This window comes from Drosophila mauritiana, chromosome 3R (assembly GCF_004382145.1).
Source record: "Drosophila mauritiana strain mau12 chromosome 3R, ASM438214v1, whole genome shotgun sequence".
NCBI classification, from domain to species: domain Eukaryota; kingdom Metazoa; phylum Arthropoda; class Insecta; order Diptera; family Drosophilidae; genus Drosophila; species Drosophila mauritiana.
The window spans coordinates 6,052,046-6,079,348 of record NC_046670.1 but is presented as its reverse complement, the minus strand read 5'-3'; the positions used below and the strand labels follow the sequence as shown (position 1 = coordinate 6,079,348).

Here is a 27,303-nt window from a genome sequence, read left to right as displayed (position 1 = left end):
TCCACTTGGCAGTCACGACTTCTGAAATATCGATACGTTGGAATTGTGTAAATTTTCCACATCCCTGGGAATAATCGAGTTAAATTAAAATAACATGGCGTTAAGGTCGGATTACGAGGTGAGCAAAAATAAAGCCTGGATTACGATGAAAACTAAGTTAGTTAAGTGAGAAAGTGGTTAAGTGTAAACTGTTGTTAGACCATGACGAGGGAGCCAAAAAGAACCAGGGCCAAAACAAATTGGCCAAGTGAAACGCTGAGCGGGCGTTGTTTTTAGTGGGAAAAATCGAAGCCCGAGTGCGCTCTTTTGGCTGTGTGGGTGTGTGCGTGTATCTGTGTTGTGTACGTTGCCTTTGGTGTTGTTCTTGCTGCTGCTGCTACTACTATTTGTTTTGTTGCTGGTGAAAAAGCGAGAAGCAACGACAACAACAACAAAGCCGAGGCGACGCCCAACGAAGTTCACTAATTTGTTTGCTGGCTTTCGGTAACTGGAAGTGGAATCGAATGTGAAACGGGGCCCAGTTACTAATCCTATTGGATCTGACTCGGCCTATATCCGCTTACCTGCTGATCTGTAAAAATAGCCTGGGCTTAGAGCCTGGCTTTTGACTTTTTTCTCGAATTTGTATTCGCTCTCCCTCTCCCTTTCTCTCTCTCGCTCCCTGACTCTCTCTCTCTAGCTTTCCAGGTGCGCTTAGCTGACATGCGCAAATTGCATTTCCAGGCCGACCAGTTTCCCAAATTTTCCATTTTCCCGGCGCGAAAGCTTTTCGCTTTTCCGTGCCTGGAAATCTTCCAGTTTTCGGCTTACATAACCGGTACTGCTGCCGCCCCTCCCGAACCACGCCCCATTCCGCCGCATCTCGCAGATTTCATTATTGGAATCTCGAGCCCTAGAACGAAACTACCCTGAATAACACGTTTATTTTTCCATTTTCCGTGCTTTCCCTCCTTCCGGAATTGGTGTCATTGGGCCGAGTAGTGCGCTGCTAATTACACACACTGGCACATTAGCGTAAATCGACGTACTTCTTCCCGTACTTTTTTCTCCGTACGTAGCCCTTACCCTTCCTTCCCTTCCCTTCCTTCCCTTCCCTTCCTCCTCACCCTTCGATTAGTTACTAAATGCCCCACCGATGACGCCACTTAATTACCCCGCAGACGGTAATGAGTTCTGCGGGTTGTTGTTTCCACCCGGGCTTTCGGTTCTGTTCCTAGCGCTAGGCCACCAATTCTAAGTCCGTATTGCCAGCTCTATTGATTTTGGGGCTTGTCTAAGGGCAGGTCACACACACGCACGCTCCCACACACATACTGGTTCGACGGCCCGAAAGTATGCAAAACTATGGAGCAAGCGGTCTGAATCCACTCGCAATCCACAGTGGGTCCAGATACTATTTCAAAGGGGAAAACTTGAAAAGAACTCTTATGACATAACTTAGATATTATAATTATTATTATGTATTTGTATTGTTATAAAATTAAGCATGTAATTCAAATATTACGTATTTGATATTTTTGTAGTTGTACGCATATTTTAAGAATCAAAATAAGTTATACAATTTATTTATAGTTCTAAAAACATTTGTGGTTGGGTATATCATTTCATACAATTATTTTAAAAAATATGACGCATTTCCCGACGGATTTTCAAGGTCAACTTCTGATGATAATATTGGTAGTGTTGAATATGTGTGTTGCATAATTATTATATTTCACTCTGTCGGACTACGACATCTTATATCTTAACCCAGTGTGCTCAGTGGAAATTCTATTATGATTTCACGCACAAATCCGCGTAAAGCTGAGTTATGTACGAGTATATCTCACACTCCCACCAGCGTCGTGGCTTCGTTTTGTATGCTGACTCATGCGCTTTCAATTGAAGTCAATTTAAGAAAGCACATCAAAAATCAAGAAACTACAATCTGACGATGCTCTAAGAACGCGATAATGAAGTTCTCTTGCTCTCGATGTGCGTTCCATAAGTAAATGATTTGAAATTAAGGGCCAGCCGAAACCAGAACTAGTTGGTATATGTATGCATCTACCCGTTTATCAGTCGAAAAATGCAGATAAAGCAATTAAGAGTTTTATGGGGAGACGGCAAATAAGCTGAATAATGTGCTTCCAGCGTGGTAATGGCAGGTTCTAAATGCTAACACCCAGGATTTGAATGCTATCAGCAGGTATCAGCGTTGACATGTATACTATATTGTAGCCAGCTATTTTGTGCACCCGAATAGACGGGCCCCTTCCCTTTTTGACCAGTTTTACCCGGCTCGGAGATTTTAGGTTCGCGTTAACTACTTAACAGATTGCCGATGGCAGTAAAAGCGACAGCGATAATAATTACAACTGGAAAATACCAGAAAACCGTCCGCCAGAGGCGGTGACTTGCTTTCGGCAATCAAAGCGTGGCAGCAAAACAATATTGGCCGTTTTAATTCAATTACACGCCAATAAAAATCTAATCAACTGACAATGGCAAACCGTTTGAACAGATCTTGTTGGAAAGAGCCATCTACACTATGTGGGCATCATCAATTGGCAGCCATAATCGCAAGATGTGGAAATTTTCACCTCACCCATTGACTGTTTGCTGTCACATCCAGCACACAGACTGCACTCGACAAGGACTTCGATTTGTTTCGCTGCGGTGTGATATTTGGCACATGCCCAGTTTGCGTCAATGGATAGGGTTTTAATTACTAACGATTGCATAACCCGCTGTTAGGGGTCTGGGCCTCCAGTTTCCCAAGTATCCGTATCTGTATCTGTGCCTGTGCCTGTGCGCTATATTTACCTTTCGTCTGCTTATCAGATAACACTCGCTCGACCAACACTTGTAGATTAGGTTCTAGAGCGGTACGTTGATTTATTTTCGTTTTCGTTTGTTTTCGAGTTGGTCTCCAGCTTGTAGGTCTCTCAAGGTCCATCGATCAATACCCTTCAGGGGTGGCTTAGTTCCGAAGGGGTGGTTTATTGTCCAGCTACCTGAAGTAGCTGAGCCGGGGCTCAACAATGGCTCAATTGCTCCTGTTCGCCACCGGTTCAAACGAGTTTCGGGCGGTAAGACGAGATTCGTGGATCTCCAGAACTCTGAACTCGTCTTGTGTCACGCACTTAATATTGTCTGAGCGACAACAATTACCGCAATTACCGCGAACGCATTGTGGGAGGAAGTAAACGAGCTGGGTCGAGATTAAGCCGGCTCCACCGGGCAATCTGTAATGCATAGCTAAGGAAATGACATAACTTTCGAATATTACTCGGATTCAATTGGCCGGTCAAATGGGAAGGCATAACAAATGAATATGGTAAACACAAAAAACAGCGGGCGATCCAACTATTCTAGATCGAGTAAATAAATATATATCCCGCAAGAACTCGCTAAAATCGGATTTGGGCGCCACTTGTCCGTGGGATTTCTTTTGGCACTGGAGATCCATAAAAAAATAGATACATATACCTGCCTGCCATAAATGCTAAAATCTTGGCGTTTCGAAACGAAAATGGAATGGAAAATGTTTTCCAAATGATGCAGACAATTGAAAGATTGTTCGAATTCTCGCAGAAGATACACACAGTTGTACGTGTATGTAGCTCAATTGTGTGTGAATCTGTGCCTGTATCTTTTGATTCGCACTTTGCTTGTTGCCCGACGCTCCTTAAATCGTCATAATAAATTTTTATTTAATTTAATGCCTCATATGTGACGACAATATCAGCAATTGCCGCCACTTGCACACACACTCGGCCTGTCCGTAATTTGTTTTAATTTAAATACAATTTAATACGCGCTGCTGACGTTGCTCCAAAGCTACTTTCGCAGTCACGATCGCCCAAAAAAGTAAAAAAGAGTGCCTATTTGGCCAAATGCAAATGCAAACAAATCGAAATAAGTAGCGGACAAATGCCAATTTGGCAGTAGCCGAAAATATCCAGCTCTACGGAGTCGAATCAAATTATCGCACCGCCCGATAATGAGAAATAATTGTGGTATATATGTCGGGCAAACAAATAACCGTCGACAGCTGTAATTGGTTTTGGGTTCCGCCACACTTGAGCTGAACTGGTTTGCGTCGTGAGCAGGTGAAGTGCGTCAGAGGATGGCCGATGGTTCCGACAGATAGTGGATACCTGATAAGGCGCCAATGATTCGCAATCGTTATATTTGGGTACGGTTACCGGGCAGCCTTGGTGTGCGGATCTGGGTGGCATTACCGCCAGGAATTCGCTGTTCAGATCCCTTGTACCTATTCCCACTGTCTTCCAATTAGACGTGCCAACGTGCCACAAATCGCTGGCTTTGACTGCTGCCGCTCAAGTAGGTTAGCCAGCACCCCCTCAATTGAGGCTGATTTAGTGCCAAGCGGTTCATTGAGCGGTGGCGCGTGTCAGCCCGATGCACCCACCTAGCCCACTCCGAAACTCTGGAGCAGAAGGGGTTTCTATTGATTTGTGAGCGTCAGCGATATAGGGAGCATATTCTTCAGCAGGCGTATGATTAACATCCCCAAGTGGGTGTTGCCATCAATCAATAATAGATTTTTGCCGCAACAACCACTAGTTTTTAAAGTCATGAGTAAATAATTACTGGATCATTGCATGGAAGAACAGAACTGTAGAACGTCGTTCTTTTGAAAATGTGTAACTCTCATTGCACACCCTTTCCCAGCCTCAAAGCCGACTAAAATATATCTTACACAAGATCTCCACTATCAGCTGGCTTTTATGGAGATGAAGTGGCAACTTGTTCGCGGTTTTAGGGCCTTGGAGAGCACCCCCAAATAAAGTGGATATCTATATGTATATCTAAACGTATGTATATGTATTCGCCAGGAGAACTGGAAAAATCACTCAGCAAATCCCCGCTGCGCGAACTCATTTGGCCAACATATTGGACGCCCCCTAACCCACAACAGCCCCTTTTGTGTGGCTTAGTTTCCAGGCAATGACAAGTGCACACACGCGCTGTATGGGCCATAGAAAATGCTTGTGCTGTACTGATGGCCTGGCTGCTTTGCTTACTTTATTATTATGTATATTTTAATTTTGATTAGAATTTATTGCTCCATTTTCGGACGGGCGGTCTCCGGCGTTTCACATTACCCAACTGAAACTCAAAGCCAAGCGGTGTCTCTGTATCTGCTGTAGCTGTAGCTGTATCTGTATCTGTATCTGTGTCTATGAGATGGGATAAAATGCGATGAGATGGATTAGGATGTATCCAAGATCTGACCGCCCACAACGATGCAGCCCAGTCAGCTGCTGGCTGTCCGTTCCCGCAAACCATGAAATCGGATTTACAAGGTGGGCGGTAGGTGGTGGGAGGAGGCCTCCATTGCTCTACTAAATTAAACGTGGAATAACAATTGGTTTTTTCCGGGGCATTTCATTCAATGCTGCCCGCCGCGAGATGCCAGTGACTTTCCTTCATCGTTGTCGCCGTCTAAGGTTTTTCTCATCTTTTTAACTACTGTATGAGCTGGATGGATGGTCGCTTCTTTACAATGGGAATGGCGTAAATTAGACGAGCTATGCTCGTAAATCTATTGTCATAAACGCCTACGAGGAGCGTCGAGCAAATTGCTTCGAATGGCATCATAGACTAACTAGAGCCGGACTTCAACTTGGGTTAGGATCGAGTTTATGCGCTGCTCGAACGTTACTTGATCAGGGGGGAATTGAGTTCTTCAACTAGCGGTTTTCTCAATACTACTTCCGTTTTTCCAATTTTAATTTGTAGGATTTAGGATTTTAGGGTTTTCTTCTCGATTGCAAGCTTTTAAATCTTTTGTTTTTATGTAACTTTGAATGATTTTAGTAACATTTGCCCTGCCTTGGAACTCATCACGAACCCGTCACCATGCATGACCATTGTGGTCCGTCTGCCATTCATGGCGAGAAAAGACCCCCCGGCGGTCATGTGGGTGGCGGGGGGCACACATTTTAATCAGTGCTCAAGTACAACGGCTTTATGGCTCATTCGCTCTCATATCGGGGCACTCGTGATGGCAGTGATTATGCTGCACTCGGATTCGGACTTTCTGTCGCCGTCTCTGTTTTTTCGGTTCTGCCAGGGCCCAGGTCATGAACGCCATTATGCAACCGAATCGAGGACCGCCGCCCACTCCCGTCGGCGGGGGATCGCACTTGCCAATGGCAATTAGCGAGCTGGCCAAAGTTTTCGCTGCAGGCTGCCAAACCAACTTGCACGCTTTTCCCCTTTTCAAATGCAAAGTGCGAATGCAACTTCTACGAACTAAAGTGGAACTTTCCGAGCTTGAACTCGATTGAAGAACTTGGACTGGACCTCCCCGCAAATGTCACATAACAGATTTTATTATTATAGCTATATATAAAGAAGGATTATTTGGTTTATTTCTTTTCGCTACTTCCTTAACTACGCGCTGCAAGTACAAGTATTAACCTGTTTTTCATTTGGTAAGCTTAGTTAGTACCCTTTCAATATTGGCATCTTAGCAAAGCCAGTAGCTAGTTGACTTTGACACCACGCAAATTTCTAAAGTCATCAGCGCTGCTCCGCCTATTGATTTTGCCTAAAAGTCATAACTGGCAGTGGAACAGACCTTTTTTGTTTAGGACACTCTCCGCAACCCCAACCCTTAACCGCAGTCATAATTTGTATATTGATTTTTCAGGTGGTTGGCATTGAGTTTCCCAAAAAAACGGGGGGACACGTGGCAGGTGACAGACCAAATTGAGTTTTTCCGGGGAATATCGGAAATTGACTGATCTATTGACGAAGTTTGGAGACGTCACCCAGACCGGTTGACCATAGGAGATTGTCTACGCGGAACCCTCGTCAGTTGACCATTTGTCAGCTGAATTGTGACGCTGCTCTCCTTATTTCATAAGTAAATGTTCACGGACGACTCACATGGATACATATACCTCGATTCCATGGGCCACCCCGGCAATATCTGGGCGAAAAGTTTAGGGCTTTATCTATGTATCTCAACTTTCATTCCGGTTGCCAAGTGTTTCTTTTTTTTGTTGTCGTGTCATTACATAAGTTGATATTGTAGGCCAGCGAGAACTGTAGAACTTCTGGCGTACACAACTGGCCAACACGGTCACTTAAGTCGGCATTTGTTTATTTATTTTGGACCCATCTCTGCGCCGCCCTGTAACATGAAGCCAAGCTGATGACCCACAAATTGAGTTTGAGTTCATCTGGCCGGGACACTCCTTCAGCGGATATCACACGCGATTCGATAAGTTGATAAAACGTGCACGATTCCGGCCAGAAATCTGGATGCCCCCAGTGGATCGATAGGGGAGTCATTCGGCCACCCTCCGCTCCGGGAAACCAGAGACTGAAACTTTTCCCGCTGCTTTAGCTGGCACGATGTCTTATATTGATTTTCCGTGGGATTTAGTGCACGCAAAAAAATGAGCTGGGAAGTTAATCGAACACCGTACGGTGCTCTAGAGGAAATATTGCTAACAAACAGTTTCGTTTAAATTGAAAAGTTTTCCGATCAGCCAATGTACTAACCCTAGCATATGTTACGTATGTTTGGGGAATACGAATATAAAATACTAACACTATTTAATATAACGGTCTTAGCTAGTATTTAATCTTGTACATATGCAACACTTTCAAAGTATGTTGGAACTTTTCGAATATCCGTTTGGAATTATTCTAGTGTAGTACTTGCTGGCCAAGTGCGTATCCATGTGATTTGCTTTTTTGTCTCTGTGCTGGCAGCATTACGTGTAATTAAACTCGAGTTACAAGGGACTGGAAATAGACTCAAGGTCCGAAAAGGAAATTACTCGAGTCCTTAAGCCCTAAGCCAGTCGTGGTGTCATTTCACCCGCAACCCCGCCACTTTGCCTATGAATGCGTTAAGTAAGAATAGCAAAAGCTTATTATTGGGGGTAGGGACATGCTAAGTGGATTCGCATATGAAACCTCGGATTCGTAGATTGAATATGGGCTGCTTTATATGGGAATATGATTTTCATAACGTGCCACATTGATTCACCGGTTTCGGGGGAGGTTTTCTAGTTGGCCCCGGGGTTGCCCATCTGACTGAATGTTAAAACCGAGTCTCGGTAATTGTCAACACTTTTGGGGGGATGGGTACAGCTGGAGTGACGTCATGCAAGGGCTCGAATAGGCGGCTGTTCCGAAATGCCAAAGTTGTTGGCCTGCCCTTTTTATCAAACGCTTTGTTTTCGTTATACAATTTATGTAGATATTCGCTCTCTCTTCCTCTCGCGCTCTCTCTCTCTCTCTCTGGGGATCCCTCTTTCGCCCTTGCCACCCCTCATTTTTCTGCCCGCTGCCCATTCTCCGCCGCCCTCGCTCTCCAACTGACACACATTCCGCTGCTCCGAGCTGCGCAGCCAACCCCTTGCCTGCCTCACTTGTCACACTGCCATAGATTTTTCGGCTGGAAAGCTCTCCAACACTGTGCACTTTTCGCACGAGAGGCTCCACTCGCAAAAAAAAGTTAGCACTAAATTTTTGTATTTGATTTTATTCATTAATTTAATTTTTTCATTTAATAACTTATCTGAAATATTACCGATTGTTAATAAAATCTCCAAAATGTGAATATGAAAAATGTTTGTTTATGAAACTTTATTAAACTATTCGCAATTCTTTTTTTTTAAGAGAAAATCTTTGGAATAGCCATTCGAAATATGCTGATAAGAGTTCATTACTCAGTTTTGAATCGTCATGAAATGTATAATAAGATGATGAATCATATTTAAATTTTCATGCTCAGACACAAATTTAAGACAACTAAGATAAAGATATGAGTTTTCGAAAATGTGGGTCAAATATTATATCATTATTACACTGATTATAACTTGTTAGAAAGAGAAATGGAAGCACGGAGTTAGTGCTGTAGCAGGCAGAAATCGAATGCAGTCAGAAGACTAATGTTTTAAACCCAACTTTTCATAGGTTTGTAATCTGATTTGATAATAGTGATATTGAAAGGCTAAACAAAATATTCTTTTCGACGATTAGTCTTAAAAGCGTTTGTATACTCGCACATTTCGCCGAGTGTAGGAGAGCGTTGGGCTGCGGTGTAACATCTGCTGGCGAAAGCTCTCTGCCGACGTCGGCAGAGCAAAATGTTCTATCCGAGAATCGAGAAAGCTTAACCACTCGCGGCGCGCCGAAAAGTTTCAGTCGAACGTCGAATCCGAACTGGGAAGGTCCAACTGTGACAGCAGCAGCTATCTCGTCTCTTTGTCGGGTGGTACAGTACAGCTCTGCTCCCCCGCCGCCCGCCCGCCCCCTCGGCGCTGGTGTGTGCCCGCTGCTCTGCTTACACAATAACTGTGCATCGATTGAGTCCAGCTCCAGCGAGAAGAGAAGCAGCCCAGGACTAACTCTCGTTCGACATAAGAATAAAAGGATATTACGTTAGCGAACAGCAGTCGTGTGTGATCAGTATTTGTTGTATTTGTCTCGTTCCAACGCGAATCGGTTCTAGTGCTGAAAACAAGTTCAATACTGCTAACGGGGTAGTTTTCTGCGAAAGCCCCCAAAACACAATACGCAACGCCAAGCGCAAAAATTGTGTAATAGCACCCAAACGTGTAAAAGGTAGAAAAAAATAAGAAAGCATAAAAGAAAAAAAAAACGAACAAAATGAAACCAAGAACTTTCCATGTCTGCTCAACTGCAGCGCCCACCGACTGCCCACCACCCCCCTTTGGGGCGTCGAGAAAACGACAACGTCCTTGTACGAAATCGATTTTTCCAAAACTTCATGCCTGGCGTAATGGATATATACATTTGTAACCATCTGAAGAGAGAAGCGGAGATCGAAAAGAACTGTGTGCCCAGGCATTATACCTTTTTCGTTTTCCCCTGAGGGAAAAACGGGAGGTGGGCATAAAGAAAATGCATTTTTCGGACGCATTTGACAGTGTTCGAGTGATCTAGAGTGTTTTAGTGTGTGTGCCATAGCGAGACGAATATGCAGAAATAATGTTTTTCCTCCTCTTTGATTTGGCATTCAATTTGGCGTTCATGGCAAGCCAAACTCATGTCCGTCCGATTGTCCGTCCGTTTGTCCGTTTCCTCCGCATCGCTTTCGCCTGACGTACTTTTGTGGCAATGAAATCGTTTAGATTCAATTGACGCGATTTACATTTTGGAATAGCAGTAATTTCCTGGCCACCCCACACGAATGAGTGGATATAGCGAGCCAGCCACATATATAGAGCGATTTGGGCCCCCCGCCTGGCGATTTCATAATTCCGCACACAGCATAAAAAAAAGAGGGGCACAGGAAAAAGTCTTGGAAAATTTTCCTGACGCTCTTTTCGAACTTGCGCCCCCGACAGTTCGCTCCCACTGCGCTGTTTACCGTTAAGCTCGCTCACTTTCGAAATTCTGTCTCTCGCTTTCTCTCTTGGCCTCTCCGTTTGCCATGTGCCGTTATTCGGCATCCTGGAAACTGCAGCTCGCCTGCATTTCCATACACACTCGCTTCCATTGTCCACTTCCACACAATTTCCCGTGACTCCGTGGCCTTCCAGCGGTCCACTTGCTGCTCCACCGCCACGTCCTTCCAGCGCCCGCGTATCCTGTGGATTGTTGCATAAGCTCGAGTCGTTTTAACCGTTTTCGCCTCTATTAATCTTGCCCTTTTTCAAACTTTTAATTTTCTCATTTCAGTTTTATCAAGTTTTTATTTTGTACTTTGTTAATCGTGTTTTATTTGCCCCAACCGTTGTCGTGCTTTACATTTTTGTTTGTTGATCGTTTTACCTGTCTCGCCTCTAATAAGCTTAAACAAGAATCCGCATAATGAGTGCTCAGGTGGGTAATCGAAACTGACGAGCTCAGAAACATTTTATTCATTTACGTATATTTTCCCATCAACTGTAATTTCCCTTGACCGCTTCGAGCATGATACATTTAAGTTAACTTTTACGAATCAGCGTTACATAACCTACCCTTGTCCTCTTATTAAGTAGGGATTCGTATAAGAAATTATATTGGTCTGGTAAAAAATATTTGGGACTGGGGTTTTTATAGAGAGCAAGCAAAACGTGCGAAAATTAAGCAGACAATTAGCTGGAAATTGTTAATAATATTTAAATTAAACACTCCAGCAACTGAGATCATTAGCGAGCTCAGCTCATCTGGCGTTTCAGTCTGCGGATCACAAAAAAAACAATAAACAGGTTGGGTGAAAATGCATTTTTAAGATACTAGAGATGCCAGACACGATTTGTTATCTTGCCCAGTGAAACTGGTTTTTATTTTCTTTTTCGGGGTACTATAAAGGGGGGAAAACGAGCCTAGCAAAACAGTTTCGATTTCCCAGTCGAATGCATTGTGTTCTATCAATCCGAATCAGACACCTCAACGATTGAGCCGCCTCAATCTGGTTTGAAACTGGTTAAAAACAAACTTGCACTCACCTGCCGGCTAATGCACCTTCGAATAAAAGCGATATGTCGACAATTCGCCCGATTTCTGGCTTACACATTTCCCAGATACTTTTGTATTTGCACTTTTTTGCATTGATTGAACAATTAGCGCGTCAATTCGATGCAGAGCTCTTTCCCTCCAAATAGTCGACATGTTGTAAATTGATATTCAAGTTCAAATGCCAAATGGTTTGCGGCGAAATGTGTGCATACCGTTTTGTTCTATTCGGTTTAGGGGGAAACATTTCAGCTGGAGCGCAGCAACAGATACACAGATACAATTGTATCTGTTCGTCTAATTGGCTCGCTGGCAGCTCACAGTTCGCAGTTTTCAGTGTTCAGTTCTCAGTTTGCTATTTTCCATTTCACTGACTTATGTAAGTTTCTCTGCGGCTGACCGGCCTTTGTCGCATTCTGATTTATATACCTATATATACGTTATTTTCGCCCCGATCTCCATCCTGGACCCCAATCCCTATCCCAATACCAAACCCATACCCCTGTTTCCACATGCCGTGCCACTTGGCATTGTTTCGGATCAATTGAAGCATGAAAAGCGCGATTAAGTTGAATTAATGTGTATAGAAAAATCGGAATTAGCGACATTGTGGGAAAACCGGGCGCTTTCCGCCCGCAAAGTCATGGCTAACAATTGTTTACTACTTCCTAGGCAAGGTAGTATGTAAGCTTAAGATAGTACTATCACTAGGATACATTCTAACCCATATCTTAACTTTAATCCTCCCATCAGATTGTTTAGCACTTGAGAGGGAATCTTAGAACGAGGGAAACCAGCGACGTGAGATAAAAGATACGAAAGCAGATCGATAGTCGTTTGAACACTTGCCACAGTGCGTAAGCCGAAGAGAAGAGAAACCCTTCAGTAGCAGGCCTCTAGGCCCGATTCTCTCGATTCTCGATTCCATTTATTTCATGCTGCCAAAGCTTCCTCAATTGAACCAGAAAACCCAAAAGGCCAAAAAAAAAGAGAAAAAACCCGAAACCAAAAGCACATACATATAATGAAATTAAATAAATCAAGACACGCCAGGCCCGAAAAAGCAAAGCCAAACAAAGCGTAAGATTCTCGAATATGTATAGTCGAGTATACCCGCAAGTTGGCTGCCATGTGAACGCGACAGGTTTGCGTTCTCGCTTTCCCCTCGCCCTCGCATTCATTAGTGTACACATACTTTCGTCTCGAGACATACGTATTTTTAATTAATTTGATTTGATTTCCTTCGACCCCTCGGTTTTGCATGGCCAAACAAACAGTAGACTATACGAGTATGTTTATATTGCATATCTCTTGAGTTCTTTTGAGTTTCGCTGACGGCTGCGCTCTTCACTAGCCCATTTTGTTTGTTTTTTAAATAATAATCATAATAATAACAGTGACTCACGACGCACTGCAGATAACGCTGTCCGATCCAAAAACGGTTCGAATTTTGGCTACCGCTTGCTGGAAAGCCTTTCTATTGGAAGTCTATGTATAACACATGATTCATAGTCCTTTGGCAGCCTGGCTAAAGTTTTCCATTTCCCATTAGCGCTGAATCATCAAAACAAACCGCGTGTTGCCAGGCCAACGAAAAACCGCAATCCCCAAAGGCCTTTAGTTTTAGCTCAGAGTTAATGTATGCATCATATCCTATCATATTAATGTTTACAATAGTGTTGCATAAGTTGATTTGTAGTGTCTCTGTTCGTTCATATCATATATTTATCATATATTTGGTTATTATTTAGTTATCTACCTTGCTGCTCGCTATAGCTGGTAAAGTGAAAGTAATGAAAATAATTCTTGATACTCAACTAAAGAATAATTAATAAATCTAAACTTTTTCAAATGCATATACAGCTTTGTAAAGTATAAAAGTCGACTTTATCGTAAAGTAAACCAGTCTGATTTATTAATACACAATTTGTCACTGTAACAGACTAAGGTTTGCATTCATGAATATCATTTATCACTTTACCAGAGGCGGAAAATAGCTCTCTTATTTATTATAATAGCCATATACTACATACATGCATAGTGTACGTCTTGCATTTGCTTATGCTCGTTTTTAGTTTTGTTCGATTTTTGATTTTTATCTCTTCCCCGTTTGAATACGTTACTTGTTCGCCCATCATCGACATCATCAATCAAACACCACCCAACAACCGACCCACCAACAACAACACCCAAACTGAAACCGAAACCGAACCCGAATCCGAACTCGAAACCCAAACCTTCATGTGCGTAGCATGGGAGGGCGGACTCTTATCGAGTCGCCACGGTTATAGCCACCGATGACGACAATCGCACAGCCGATGGCCAGTACAAGGTAAATCGAATTTTCCTCACTCACATCACACACAGCCATACATACACACTCGTATCTATCATCCACTCTATTTATGTTTTTCATTTCTAATACCGACCCCTTTCGATTTTAAGCGCTTTACTAACCCACTTCTTTCCCATCGATTTCCCTTTTCCCGGTCTATAATTGCACATATTATTTATTATATTTGCTAGACTTGGGCATGCTTCCAATGGCATTTTCCGAGTGCAGTTGACATTTAGAAAGCACTGGCGAAATGCTTGCAGCGGCTATAAATAGCCATAATTCGCTATGTATACCGATGGCCAATAATAATGTCATAAATATGGCCATTTTAGATATTCTCGGAGTTTCTTTTCGAATCTCCATTCTCTCAAGAATATATTATTGTTCAATGAAATATTGCCTAGTGCTTATACCACGCAGTTTTTTTTTAAGTTTTCCAAATGAACAGGAGTTAAACTTGTTGTTCTTTTTTCCATTTGGTTTGCCTTGATTGCATGGCAACCCCAACAATGACGTCAGAGAGCAAAAAATCACTGCCCGTGCGTCTTGAAAAAAAGAGAACACTTATAGACACTGTTAAAGATAGAATGCCAGACACTAGACAGCTGCTAAGACTATATATAATATAACTTTTGAATCCACATATATTTGATTTAGAATTCTCTTTCCTTTCCTTCTTGTTTTTTTATTTGGCCAATTCAAAGGCTTTCGAGGTCAGCTAATGCATAGTAAATCTATATATTTTTGGCTGCACTGTAGGAAAAGTTACTTTTCATTCATTTTTTTCGTATTTCATTTTTAATTCCTTTGTTTTGAATACGTAGCAAATGTGCAGGAACAAATGTTTGTATAATTGCTTGATGTTTTGTTTTGTGCACCTCAATTCATTTACGTGCTCTTCTCATTTCGATTGGGAGCGTCATTTAGCGCGCATTTTGCATGCCTTAGATTGCGATTACTAGAGCTTTACGTATCAGCGGTCGTTTTAAATATTCTCACGCTCGAACTCATTTCGGAATGGGTTCGCCCAAGTCTATAACCACATCCCCGTGCACAGGTTGGGAAAATCACTTGACAAGTAGTAAATTTAAGTCGGGTAAGTAGTTAACAACGGGTACCGGTAAAGGTGATCTCTAACTGACCCCTAACTCTTATGGTAAACGGAACAGTTCTACAATTTTGAAGGTTTCTTCAGTGCAAACCTATCTCAAACTCTTCTCTATCCACTTCCTCTGTAACCAATCCCAAAACACACTGGTAATATTGAATCCTTTACGCCTTTTTTGAAAGGCCTAACCAAGGCATGAAGTAAATCGAATTTTGTGTCGGCTAATGGGTCTATCGCTGCAGTGCATCAATACCTTCCGCCACTAACGATATTATCCCTCTTAACTCAACAGTCAAGACGCAAGATGCCGGCCAAAGTTAATAAAAAGGAGAATTTAGATGATCTCAAACAGGAGTTGGATATCGATTTTCATAAAATCTCTCCTGAGGAATTGTATCAGCGCTTTCAGACACATCCCGAAAATGTAAGTGCAACATTTGAGTATATGGAGTCCCATTTGACATGAGAACTTATACGTCTCTGATCTTCCGCAGGGTCTAAGTCACGCCAAGGCCAAGGAAAACTTGGAGCGCGATGGTCCCAATGCGCTGACGCCACCCAAGCAGACGCCCGAATGGGTGAAGTTCTGTAAGAACCTGTTCGGTGGCTTCGCCATGTTGCTGTGGATCGGTGCTATTCTCTGCTTTGTGGCCTATTCTATCCAGGCCAGCACCAGCGAGGAGCCGGCCGACGATAATTTGTATCTGGGTATTGTACTTTCCGCTGTCGTCATCGTGACGGGCATTTTCTCATACTATCAGGTATGTGTCCCTCAAATCTGAGCATCTGAAGATCGGCTTACTAACTCTGGTGTGTGTTCCGCAGGAATCGAAAAGTTCTAAGATCATGGAATCGTTCAAGAACATGGTACCCCAGTTCGCCACCGTCATCCGCGAGGGCGAGAAACTCACGCTGCGCGCTGAGGATCTCGTTCTGGGCGATGTCGTTGAGGTGAAGTTCGGCGACCGTATCCCCGCTGATATCCGCATCATCGAGGCGCGCAACTTCAAGGTGGACAACTCCTCGCTGACCGGCGAGTCGGAGCCGCAGTCCCGCGGTGCCGAGTTCACCCATGAGAATCCACTGGAGACCAAGAATCTGGCCTTCTTCTCCACCAACGCCGTCGAGGGCACTGCCAAGGGCGTGGTCATCAGCTGTGGTGATCACACCGTCATGGGCCGCATTGCTGGCCTTGCCTCCGGTCTAGACACCGGCGAGACGCCCATTGCCAAGGAGATCCACCATTTCATCCACCTTATTACCGGCGTGGCCGTGTTCCTGGGCGTCACCTTCTTCGTGATTGCCTTCATCCTGGGCTACCACTGGCTGGACGCTGTCATCTTTTTGATCGGTATCATCGTCGCCAACGTGCCCGAGGGTCTGCTGGCCACCGTCACTGTGTGCCTGACCCTTACCGCCAAGCGTATGGCCTCCAAGAACTGTCTGGTGAAGAATCTGGAGGCCGTGGAGACCCTTGGCTCCACATCGACCATCTGTTCCGATAAGACCGGCACCCTCACCCAGAACCGAATGACGGTCGCCCACATGTGGTTCGATAATCAGATCATCGAGGCCGACACAACTGAGGATCAGTCGGGTGTTCAATACGATAGAACCAGCCCTGGATTCAAGGCGCTCTCTCGCATTGCCACTCTCTGTAACCGTGCCGAGTTCAAGGGAGGCCAAGATGGCGTCCCCATCCTCAAGAAAGAAGTCAGTGGAGATGCCTCCGAGGCTGCTCTGCTCAAGTGCATGGAACTGGCTCTGGGCGATGTGATGAACATTCGCAAGCGTAATAAGAAGATTGCCGAGGTGCCCTTCAACTCCACCAACAAATACCAAGTTTCCATCCACGAAACCGAGGATTCCAACGATCCGCGCTACTTGCTCGTTATGAAGGGAGCCCCCGAACGTATCTTGGAGCGCTGCTCTACCATTTTCATCAACGGCAAAGAGAAGGTTCTGGACGAGGAGATGAAGGAGGCGTTCAACAATGCCTACATGGAACTCGGTGGACTGGGTGAGCGCGTGCTCGGTTTCTGTGACTTTATGCTGCCATCCGACAAGTATCCCAACGGCTTTAAGTTCAACACCGACGACATCAACTTCCCCATCGATAATCTGCGTTTCGTCGGCCTTATGTCCATGATTGATCCCCCACGTGCTGCCGTGCCCGATGCCGTTGCCAAGTGCCGATCAGCCGGTATCAAGGTCATCATGGTCACCGGCGATCACCCGATCACTGCCAAGGCCATCGCCAAGTCTGTCGGTATTATATCCGAGGGCAACGAGACCGTCGAGGACATTGCCCAGCGCCTCAACATCCCCATCTCTGAAGTGAATCCCCGCGAGGCCAAGGCCGCCGTCGTCCATGGCGCTGAGCTCCGTGATGTGTCCAGCGACCAGCTTGATGAAATCCTCCGCTACCACACCGAGATCGTCTTCGCCCGTACCTCGCCCCAGCAGAAACTGATCATTGTCGAGGGTTGCCAGCGCATGGGAGCTATTGTGGCCGTGACTGGTGATGGTGTCAACGATTCTCCCGCTCTAAAGAAGGCCGATATCGGTGTTGCCATGGGTATTGCCGGTTCCGATGTGTCCAAGCAGGTGAGAATTCAGATTATAGTGATAAAAGTTGGGACGGAGTAAAAATATCACCCAAATTGGCCATCGATTAGGAAGATGTTATGATTTTAAAGCAGCATAAAATTAATTCGCAAATGAGCGTGATATTTTTTTCTTATCCACGCATTAACCATTCCATATTAACTTTTAAAAAGATTTTGTTGAATACGCGTTTAATGTTTTTAGTACGGGAAAATACGGTATAATTTTCCTATCTGCATGAACTCATGTTTTCTGTTTATGACACTCCTGTAGTAAGTGAGAGATGGTTCAATGTGTTTTTGATGTTTTTTGCCTACCAAAATGCCTAAATTAATTATCTAAATGATCCTGTGTAGGCTGCTGACATGATTTTGCTGGACGACAACTTTGCCTCCATTGTGACTGGTGTGGAGGAGGGTCGCCTGATCTTCGATAACCTGAAAAAGTCCATCGCCTACACCCTGACCTCCAACATTCCCGAAATCTCGCCCTTCCTGGCCTTCATCCTCTGCGACATACCACTGCCACTGGGAACCGTGACGATTCTGTGCATCGATCTGGGCACTGACATGGTAAGTTTAGACCTCTGCCCCAAAACCCAAGCCCCAACGAAGATTAAAGTTAAAGTTGCTATTAAGTCAGTATCATTCGAGCAAGTTAAATATTAAAGTTGTAGACCATCCCAGTTAATAGTTAAGAAATAGCCTTTTTAACACCCACTCTGAACGTAAATTGTGCGGCTAACTGCACTGGCGATCAGATTCCTGCCATATCGCTGGCCTACGAGGGACCCGAGGCTGACATCATGAAGCGCCGGCCGCGCAATCCGGAGATCGATAACCTGGTCAACGAGAGGTAAACGCGCTAGCCTCCGCTCCGACTTAGATCCAGCAGCTCCAGCTAGAATACAACGCAGTGCTAGGCCATCGAGTAGTTTAAGTGCTCTTAATCACGTCCCCCAACTCTAGCTAACCCCACAGATCTAGGCCAAAATCGAACTGAATTGAATTTATGGATTGTAAACTGTTGCTAATGTAACTACCTGCCGTAATCCAATACCTAGGTGCCAGCCATTTCATTGGCCTACGAACATGCTGAAGCCGATATTATGAAGCGTCCGCCACGTGACCCCTTCAACGATAAATTAGTGAACTCAAGGTGCCAATCAAGTCAATTTATACCCCACACTAATACACACCCACACACACACACCACACACACACTCGCCAACTCACTAACCTCAACCTTTAAAAGGATAAATCAAGACTGAAGTAAAGAAAAGCGCAAATCAAGAGAAAAAACATATAACTATAGCATATGTCTTATGTGTATGTGGCTGGATTGTACTAGAATAAGTTGGCCTAAACGAAGGCAGCGTAACCATCTAACAAAGCCGTTGACACGTTTATGGCATACTAATTACCCGACATAACTCTTAAGAATGTTATCACTCGAACATGCCCACCACACCAGCTTTTCTCTCCGATATCTCATCTCTGTAGCATATGTCCATTCGGTGGCAGATCCCGCGTCATGCATATACCATCTATACATCTATACATAGCATCTGTTCTGTACATTTCAAGTACAAGTCAATTTCCCATTTTTATTGAGTTTCCGCCCAGGGAGTTATATATAAAAATCATACATACGCTCATATAACCGCTCCCATATGTACAATTCAATCATTTCGACTTTGAATATCTTGCCCAAACGAATATCGACTTCATCTGCCATACTCTAATGCTCTAAATGTTAATATGTGTGCGTCGTATATTGTTAATCTCTCACAAATATATAATTCAGATACATATCGCTCACGATTTTCGTTTTGTGGTGTAACTAACACTGAGTTAACCGTAAGATTCACCCCTCGACGTTATTTGAATTGGACAAATTGATTGGCATTTGTAATGGATTTTAAGTTTGTACAATTTGGCAAAATTTCAATATGAAAATTAGCATTTGCACACGATTTTTATGAACTAACCCAACCGAAATAATGGTTTTTATTTCATGATTTGACTCGAGAACTTACATTAGCTTATGTTTAACTCTGTTCGTCACTCCACACATCAAGCATTTTGCCCAATAAGTCTCTGCAGCTTAAGTTTGATTTAAGAGGGGGGTTTAAGTTATGCAGTCTAGTCTGTAAGATATACATTATGAACCAGCGTCGCCCCCAGCTCAGCGGATTTCTCAGGGTTTTGCAGAGTTCAAGGAGAGGAGTTTATGTTTCCATAATTTATCGTATTTAATTTCATTTATTTTTTCCACTTCAACCAACTACCAACCGATAACCCACCACCACAAACGATCGTTCGCACGTTTAGGTGCCAGCCATTTCCTTAGCTTATGAGACGGCTGAATCCGATATTATGAAACGCCAGCCGAGGAACCCCTTCCAAGATAAACTGGTCAACGAAAGGTAAAGTTTCGCTCCGTGCTGATCTCGAATCAATTACAACATTTACCAGAACAACCAACAAACAACTTTCAATCAATCAACCAACCAACCAGACAACAGCAAGAACCGAATTTCTATTCTGTAACGTAAATGACACATATCCGAACGCAAGTCAAGATTTTGCATCTTCTGCTACTCTATGAACCACCAAATAATTCCTTTTTGTCACGCAATGAAAAGCAAATTGAATACCATTGAACTGAACTCGTACTTTGGCCGGCCAAAGTCGTTAAAGCAAGCTAAAATCAGAGTACGCTTTCTTTCTATCCTACAAGTCGAAGATAATAAAATCATTTTACTCTACTTTACCTATATTATCCGCTATATCTCTGTCTTTCTATATACCAACTAAAATATTTTTAAATAGCTTAAGTACTCCTTGGTTGAATGTTGATTATTTGGATTAACTCCACCGATGTTTTCCATGTTTTATGTTAAATGTTTCATTTGGTAGCTTTTCCTTGAATTTCTGTTCACTGCTCTCTTATTTAGTTCAATATTCTCAAGTTTTTTCTAGTCTCTGATATTTCCGTTTAGATAGTATAAAATAAATTTCAAATCGATTAGTTATTTTGATTTTACATACATAACTATAACACTGTGAATCAAGTGAATCAAGGTGTGTTCTTAGTGAATTCGTTAAGTTTTTTCTTATAAGCTATTCCTGAACACACTTCCGGACTTCAAGGTCCAACGGATAGCATTTTGAATAATTTTTAGAAAGATCTTTATAAAATACTTAAACTATATTTTCCTTTTATATTTTTTCATATGTTCGGCATTTCGTAAGATTTTTAATTTGTTTTTGCAATAATGCAATATATCCAACTATTGTACCCTGATAAATGTAATTGTAATCATAACTACATATACATACATAGCTACTATTGATTATATAACCCAAAATAAGTTATTCATCTTATTAAGTTTTAACTAAAGAAGACACAAGGAAGAAAAACTTTTTCGGATACCATTTTCTCAAACATTTTTGCACTTGAAATATTTACAAAACGTATATTGGATTAGGAGTAAATCTTGTAAATCTTTTTCTTATAGCCATGAAGTCAGTTTGTCTTTCACTTTTCTGCTTAACTTTGGTAAACTTTCGCTCTCTCTCTCTATCACTTTATCTCTATATCTACAACGATTCTTAAGGTGTTATGAAATTCAATTTTGGGGCTAAAGCATCTTTCCCAAGATAATTGAATTTATGTTTTCCAGTTTCGGAAACATTCGTATTTCTTTTTATTGTACTCCTTGATAACTTGGTTTAATTATTTTAGATTTATGTTCTACTGTAGAAGCTCTACAGATATTTGTTTTGGTTTTTCGTATAAAGATCCTTTTATTTGTGGTGCGAAGGTAAGTGGTGATCATCTTGATACCTGAAGACTGAGGCTCTAGCTCACTTCTGGGCTATGTTTTCGTAGAATAAACGATAATTTGTTACCATGTCAATACAGATCTTTTCCATCTTAGTTCTTAGCCTTATGCTAGAGCAGGCCTATTGTAAATTTAGCGAGTCTGTATAATCTATGACATATGTACGTTTCTACTGATGCTACACTCATGATACGGTAGACGAATCTTTTGTCTCGACATCAATTCATTCACGAATCTCCTCTTACTAAGGTCAATTCGAATCATTCAGCACATTCTATCAATCAATCAGACCAGAGTTTGCCCTGTATTTTTCTCTACCAACTCTCAGTCAGTCATTCATTGAAACGTCTTCTTTTGAGTTGTAGTTGAACGACACTCACACAAATCTCGCCCGAACTCAATCTGAAATCCAGACTAAAATTGTCCTCTAGTAATAATGATACATATATAATGATTTAGCGCAATTTAAGCTCTAATCCATTCTTGTACACCCTATATCTGTGCATTTACTATTACCTACTACTTACTATATATCGATTTTACTATTACTGGGTGCTCTATGCTCTTTTTGCCCTAGATTAGTTTTAGCTTCGTAAGTACGTGGGAGCTAACAAAAAAAAAAAAAAAGAAAAACACCTTAATATGCAACAACAAATACCCCATGATGGTACTACTTGACACAGACTCCCGCCCTCCCCTCAGATCTCTATCTATCTATTACGATCTATTAGCGATTATTAATTAGCGTATAAAGAACAAGTATTTATTACTCGCCCGCAAGCATACTTATATAAAACTCTTATACAAATATTTTATATATATTTGTAAACTTTAACCAGATTTTTCTTTGTATTTCCCTACATTCTTTCGACTCTTGTTATGTCTTTCTTTTGATTATCAAACAACCAACTAACAATTGCAACTTGCACAAATACCGATAACCGAACAATCAATAACCATTAATTGCCATATACCGCAAGATTCCGGCCATTTCACTCGCTTACGAGCAAGCCGAGAGCGATATTATGAAGCGTCAGCCGAGAGATCCGTATCGCGACAACTTGGTGAACCGCAGGTCAGGAAAACTTAACGCTAAGGTCTTATTAAAACAAAAACCAAAAACAAAACTCCAATATCCAAGTGTTAACCGTCTTTTAGTTGATTAGTTACGAAATAGAAAATGAACAAACATGCAACCATCTTTTACGTTACCAACTTTGAACTTTGTTTGATGTGCTGTGGTCGCGTTTCTTGCATCATAATTTGACCAAACAAGTAGATCAACCGATCATCAATCAGTCTGAAATGCAATCAATCGAATGCTAAATTCCAAATTTCACCCAGAAACTTTTGCGACTGTTTGTTCGTTTGCTGATGCGTTCATGCGTTTTTCCTTGTTTAAATTTCAATTCCACACTTATGAACGTAAAAAAAAATACATTTATTCCACAGTTTTGTGTTTTACATAGTTTTCTTTCGTTCCGATTTATATGTGACCTACTTATAATTTTCTTTCTGAAACTCTCAATGTGGAATGATAATATCTCTTGAATATTCTAAAACCAAAAAGTTCTAAAATTTACCCATCTTAAAAATTCCGTTTTCATTTTCAATCTTTTTAACTTGATTTCATATGGAATAACTTCCTTTATGTATCCCTCACTTAAATCCCTAAATCTAAGTGTTACATTTGTGGTGTGTTACTCGCACAACAAACTTCGATCCTTACACACACTTATTGTGTATGTTCAAACTATTGAGGAACAACATTCGTATTAAATCTTAAAGTGTGTTTTGCAAACTGTAGTGCCACTAAGAAAAAAGCCCAACAGCTGCTTCTAGAGAATTTGGCGAAGTTAGTTCAAAGAAAAACGCTCGCTCGCTCAAACGCTCACCTGCATAAACAATAAACAAAAACAAAGTACACGACCCATACAACAAACAATCGAATATAAGGTGGATCTATTTCCACAAGCCCTTAGACAAGCAAAAGACTGAACCAAACAATCAAAAAAACACGAAACCCACAAAAACGAAGCTTCTGCCGTTACTCTTAGATCAGTTAGTACGTTACTTGTAGATGAGTTTGTTCGAGCCAACTACAAAACGAAAATCGCTTCAGTTGTGTTCTAGATACACCATATGATCGTTATATACCAAATACATACATACCTAGACTCGTTCCGAAATCTGGTTCCAAGTTTCCAAGTCGTGGTAAGTCTGAATGTGAGGGAGGGTGTCCTCATAAACGTAGGTAATACTTGAGAATCTAACAACAATGGCAACGGATAATGATTTGTTATGAGTTCCTTGTGTGTAATACTTTTACGTATTTATTACTCTTAAGTTTGTGTTTACGTGTAAGTTTATGATTCAGTTATTGTTTTATGTTTTATGTGATTTCGATCGAAACTTCCTTGAACGTAAGTAAACCAAAGGTTGTAGAGCTGCACTCGCCTGTCGTAGTAATAGTGGCACGCTTAAATGTCCTGCATGTTACGACATGTATGTCCTGTATTTAGACCGCATGTTCAACTAGCACTAACAATAACTTTGCTTTTCACATCCACATCCAATGCAAAATGTATGAAAGCCAAACAATGCAATGAAATTCAAACAATTCAAGCGCCATCACGCTTTCTATCGAGTGTAGACTGTACGATTTGCTTTTACGCGCTCTTGAAACTAAAACGAGATTTGCCCAGACACTTTCCACGCTACATAGAGTAATGTCTTAATACCACTAAATCTAAACGATAAACATCCATTTGCTTAAACAATCCATAAAAGAGCTTCAAGGTAAAGTGGCACTAACATCAATCTAATCGACTAACCCCGAGTAAGAATTGCTACTCGGATCAAGGACTGAACGGACATTTGCGGTCCTTGGGCAGGGTTTTTGTTTGATTTCCTCCCTAAGTGTTTTGTGTTTGCTGTGCGTGTTATCCTTCCGTTCTATCTTTCTGTGTGCCAACCTTTATGGCTTTATTTCAAGCATTCTTTGATCATTTCTTGAGTACCCCAAACGACCTATCTTACTGCCTTTAATGTTCTACGACAAACAAAAATCCTGGCCAAGCCGCGCATGTTCCTGTTTTCTTGAGTCCGATGCCCGAAACTTTACCGCTAGCCAAACTGTAACGAGAAGTGTCTTGCGTCCTGAAAAACAAAACCAAACCCCACACAAAAGAAAAAGTGTTGCCTGCCTTTGAGAGTTACCTAACGAGATTTGCTTCTTTCTCCCAACTTCCAACTTGGTCCCGCCCATTTAACTAACCCAGGTTGATTTCGATGGCCTACGGACAGATCGGCATGATCCAGGCCGCCGCCGGCTTCTTTGTGTACTTCGTCATCATGGCTGAGAACGGCTTTTTGCCCAAGAAACTGTTCGGCATTCGTAAGATGTGGGACTCAAAGGCTGTCAACGATCTAACTGACTCCTACGGTCAAGAATGGGTAAGTCGATACTCCAATTGGCTCTTTAACTCACTTTATATTAACTCTGAACTCGTACTTTAACGATGATGTAAACAGCCAACGATGAGTTTGATTCTCGTAGCCCCAACCAAGAATAAGTGGATCAATTTTAATTACTTTATCCTATACTCCCATAGACCTACCGCGACCGCAAGACCTTGGAGTACACATGCCACACGGCCTTCTTCATCTCGATCGTGGTTGTGCAATGGGCCGATCTGATCATCTGCAAGACGCGTCGTAACTCGATCTTCCAGCAGGGCATGCGCAACTGGGCTTTGAACTTTGGCCTCGTCTTTGAAACCGTGCTGGCCGCGTTCCTCTCGTACTGCCCGGGCATGGAGAAGGGTCTGCGCATGTACCCCCTGAAGTAAGTGGTCCCTTAAAATCAGTATGGATCATTAACTAACCTTGTAATAAACCTTCCCTACCCGTACCATAGACTCGTCTGGTGGTTCCCGGCTATTCCATTTGCGCTGGCTATCTTCATCTATGACGAGACCCGTCGTTTCTACTTGCGCCGCAACCCCGGAGGCTGGTTGGAGCAGGAGACCTACTATTAAACACCCACACTGCTACACTCCCACACACACAGCCACATGCCCACACACGAACACACACCACAACAAGAGCAACCAGGAACACCCACAAAAAACACCTACAATCCATGGAGAGCAACAAATAGAAATGTTTATGAACCACAAAACCCACGAAACCCACAAAAGCAACACAACCACAGTAATAGCAACAGCAGCAGCAACGGCAACAACAACAGCAACAGCTACGTCTACAACAAGCTACAGCAAGAACATATTACAATATATTTTATTTTTTTAATTTAATTATTTAAAGTAAACGAGGATAAACAAAAATGCAAGCGATAATTATTTTAAACGTTAAGTAAATTTAAATTATAAATTAAAGCTAAAAATAAGATTTAAATAAAGTATAAATGAAAATAAAACAAACAAAAACGAACAACAATTTCGATGAAACACCAATCACAACAAAACAAGAACAACAACAACAACAAAATCAACCAGTAACTAAGCAAAACAGTAACAACATGTTTTTAGTAAAATTATTAACGTAACGAGAACTGGATGAGGCGATTTTTATCGCCACAATAACAAGATCCCAAAAAGCTAACACACACACACGCACTCACAAACACACTCACAAATACACACACACACACCGATACACAACGCATGACGAGACAAAGTATATAAGAAGTTTAGAGAAATTATAAAACGAAGTAAATAAAAAGTAAAATGAGGAAAGAAAACAATGAAAACCCCTAGCGTAGTTACCAAGTAAGCCGTGAAAAGTAAAGCCCAATAAAAACCACAACAACAACAACCAAAACAAAAGTACAGAAATTAATTTGCAAAACTTGAAACTTGTGTGTGTAAACGCAGCTTAGCGCAGAAGAACGAAATATATATATAAACAGAAGAAAAACCACAAGAAATGTGAACACGACGAATATAATTGTTTATATATATACACACATATATTATATGGAAAAAATTTGATTATATAAATGGAGCTATACAATACACCAAAAACCAAAATTGAAACCATAACGAAATCGACCGATCTGCACTTGGCACTACGCCGAGGTCCGGATAAAGGTCTCCGAGCGATGTTTGGAGACCTGCCGGTCTAGAATTTGTTAAACTCTAAAGAAAAACCCAACTAAATGTTTAATAATAAACCCCCTTAAACCAATTGACATGCAATATTATGCTTTGTGTGCATTTAAGCCCAAAAGAACCGATGCCGAGATTCGGTGGGGTTAAGTCCCCCGATGTCGATATCGAGATTCAGATACAGATACCATTACCGATACCTAGGCCCAGAAGGAAAAGATAAAACCAAATAAAACTAAAAACCAAATTCAATACGAAACAAAAGAAAACAAAAGGAAAAAGCGCCCACAAAATAAATGTTTGTAAGTTTTACACGGCACAGCGCCCCAAAATGGGGCAAGCCCAAGGCAGTATTCTGTTTACCTTTTCTTTGATTGTTTTTTATCGCTTTCCCTGCCCACACACGCCCCAAAACAAAAACAAAAAGGAAAACAAATACAAAGAGCAAACACAACATGAACGGTTGAGCGGTCAAATTGTTGGTCATTACATTGAAGTTCAACGAATTAAAAAGCTTGGCATTGTCGTTATCAAATGAGTGGGTCTGAAAAAGCGGCTCGGGCTGGCTAATTGAGAATTTCAAGTTGTGAATTGTGAAAATGGATCAGATAGCGATTATAGGATGCTCAATGAGCTCGGCTAGACCGATAAGATCACACCCACGCAGAGAGATACGCCCAGACATTCGAGTTTAATTCGCTGCTGTTTTCGTTTAGCCAACTGTCTTGTTTTCTAACTTAGTGAAGATGATCATTAGCATTGGGGATAACGATAATTATGGCATGTTAGTTATGAAAGAAAATGAAAACTAAACAAAATTATTATT

The 27,303-nt window shown here is 42.0% G+C and overlaps 1 protein-coding gene across 6 annotated transcripts; it reads left to right on the top strand.

The window, feature by feature from the left end:
* The first annotated feature begins 21 nt into the window (after positions 1-21).
* Positions 22-25,558, top strand: LOC117144885 (sodium/potassium-transporting ATPase subunit alpha). Of its 6 annotated transcripts, XM_033310301.1 has the most exons (11): positions 9,214-9,603; positions 10,684-10,827; positions 13,694-13,774; positions 15,181-15,312; positions 15,383-15,649; positions 15,714-17,495; positions 17,852-18,067; positions 18,559-18,653; positions 24,627-24,801; positions 24,960-25,192; positions 25,265-25,558. In XM_033310301.1, exons 2-11 carry the CDS (start codon positions 10,816-10,818, stop codon positions 25,383-25,385), a joined length of 3,114 nt encoding a protein of 1,037 aa, XP_033166192.1. In that variant the 5' UTR covers positions 9,214-9,603; positions 10,684-10,815; the 3' UTR covers positions 25,386-25,558. The 6 variants fall into 6 exon arrangements, with proteins under 6 accessions (XP_033166190.1, XP_033166189.1, XP_033166187.1 ...); XM_033310299.1 differs by lacking the exons at positions 9,214-9,603; positions 10,684-10,827; positions 18,559-18,653 and adding exons at positions 22-118; positions 22,326-22,420; XM_033310298.1 differs by lacking the exons at positions 9,214-9,603; positions 10,684-10,827; positions 18,559-18,653 and adding exons at positions 22-118; positions 19,829-19,923.
* The last annotated feature ends 1,745 nt before the right edge of the window (positions 25,559-27,303 follow it).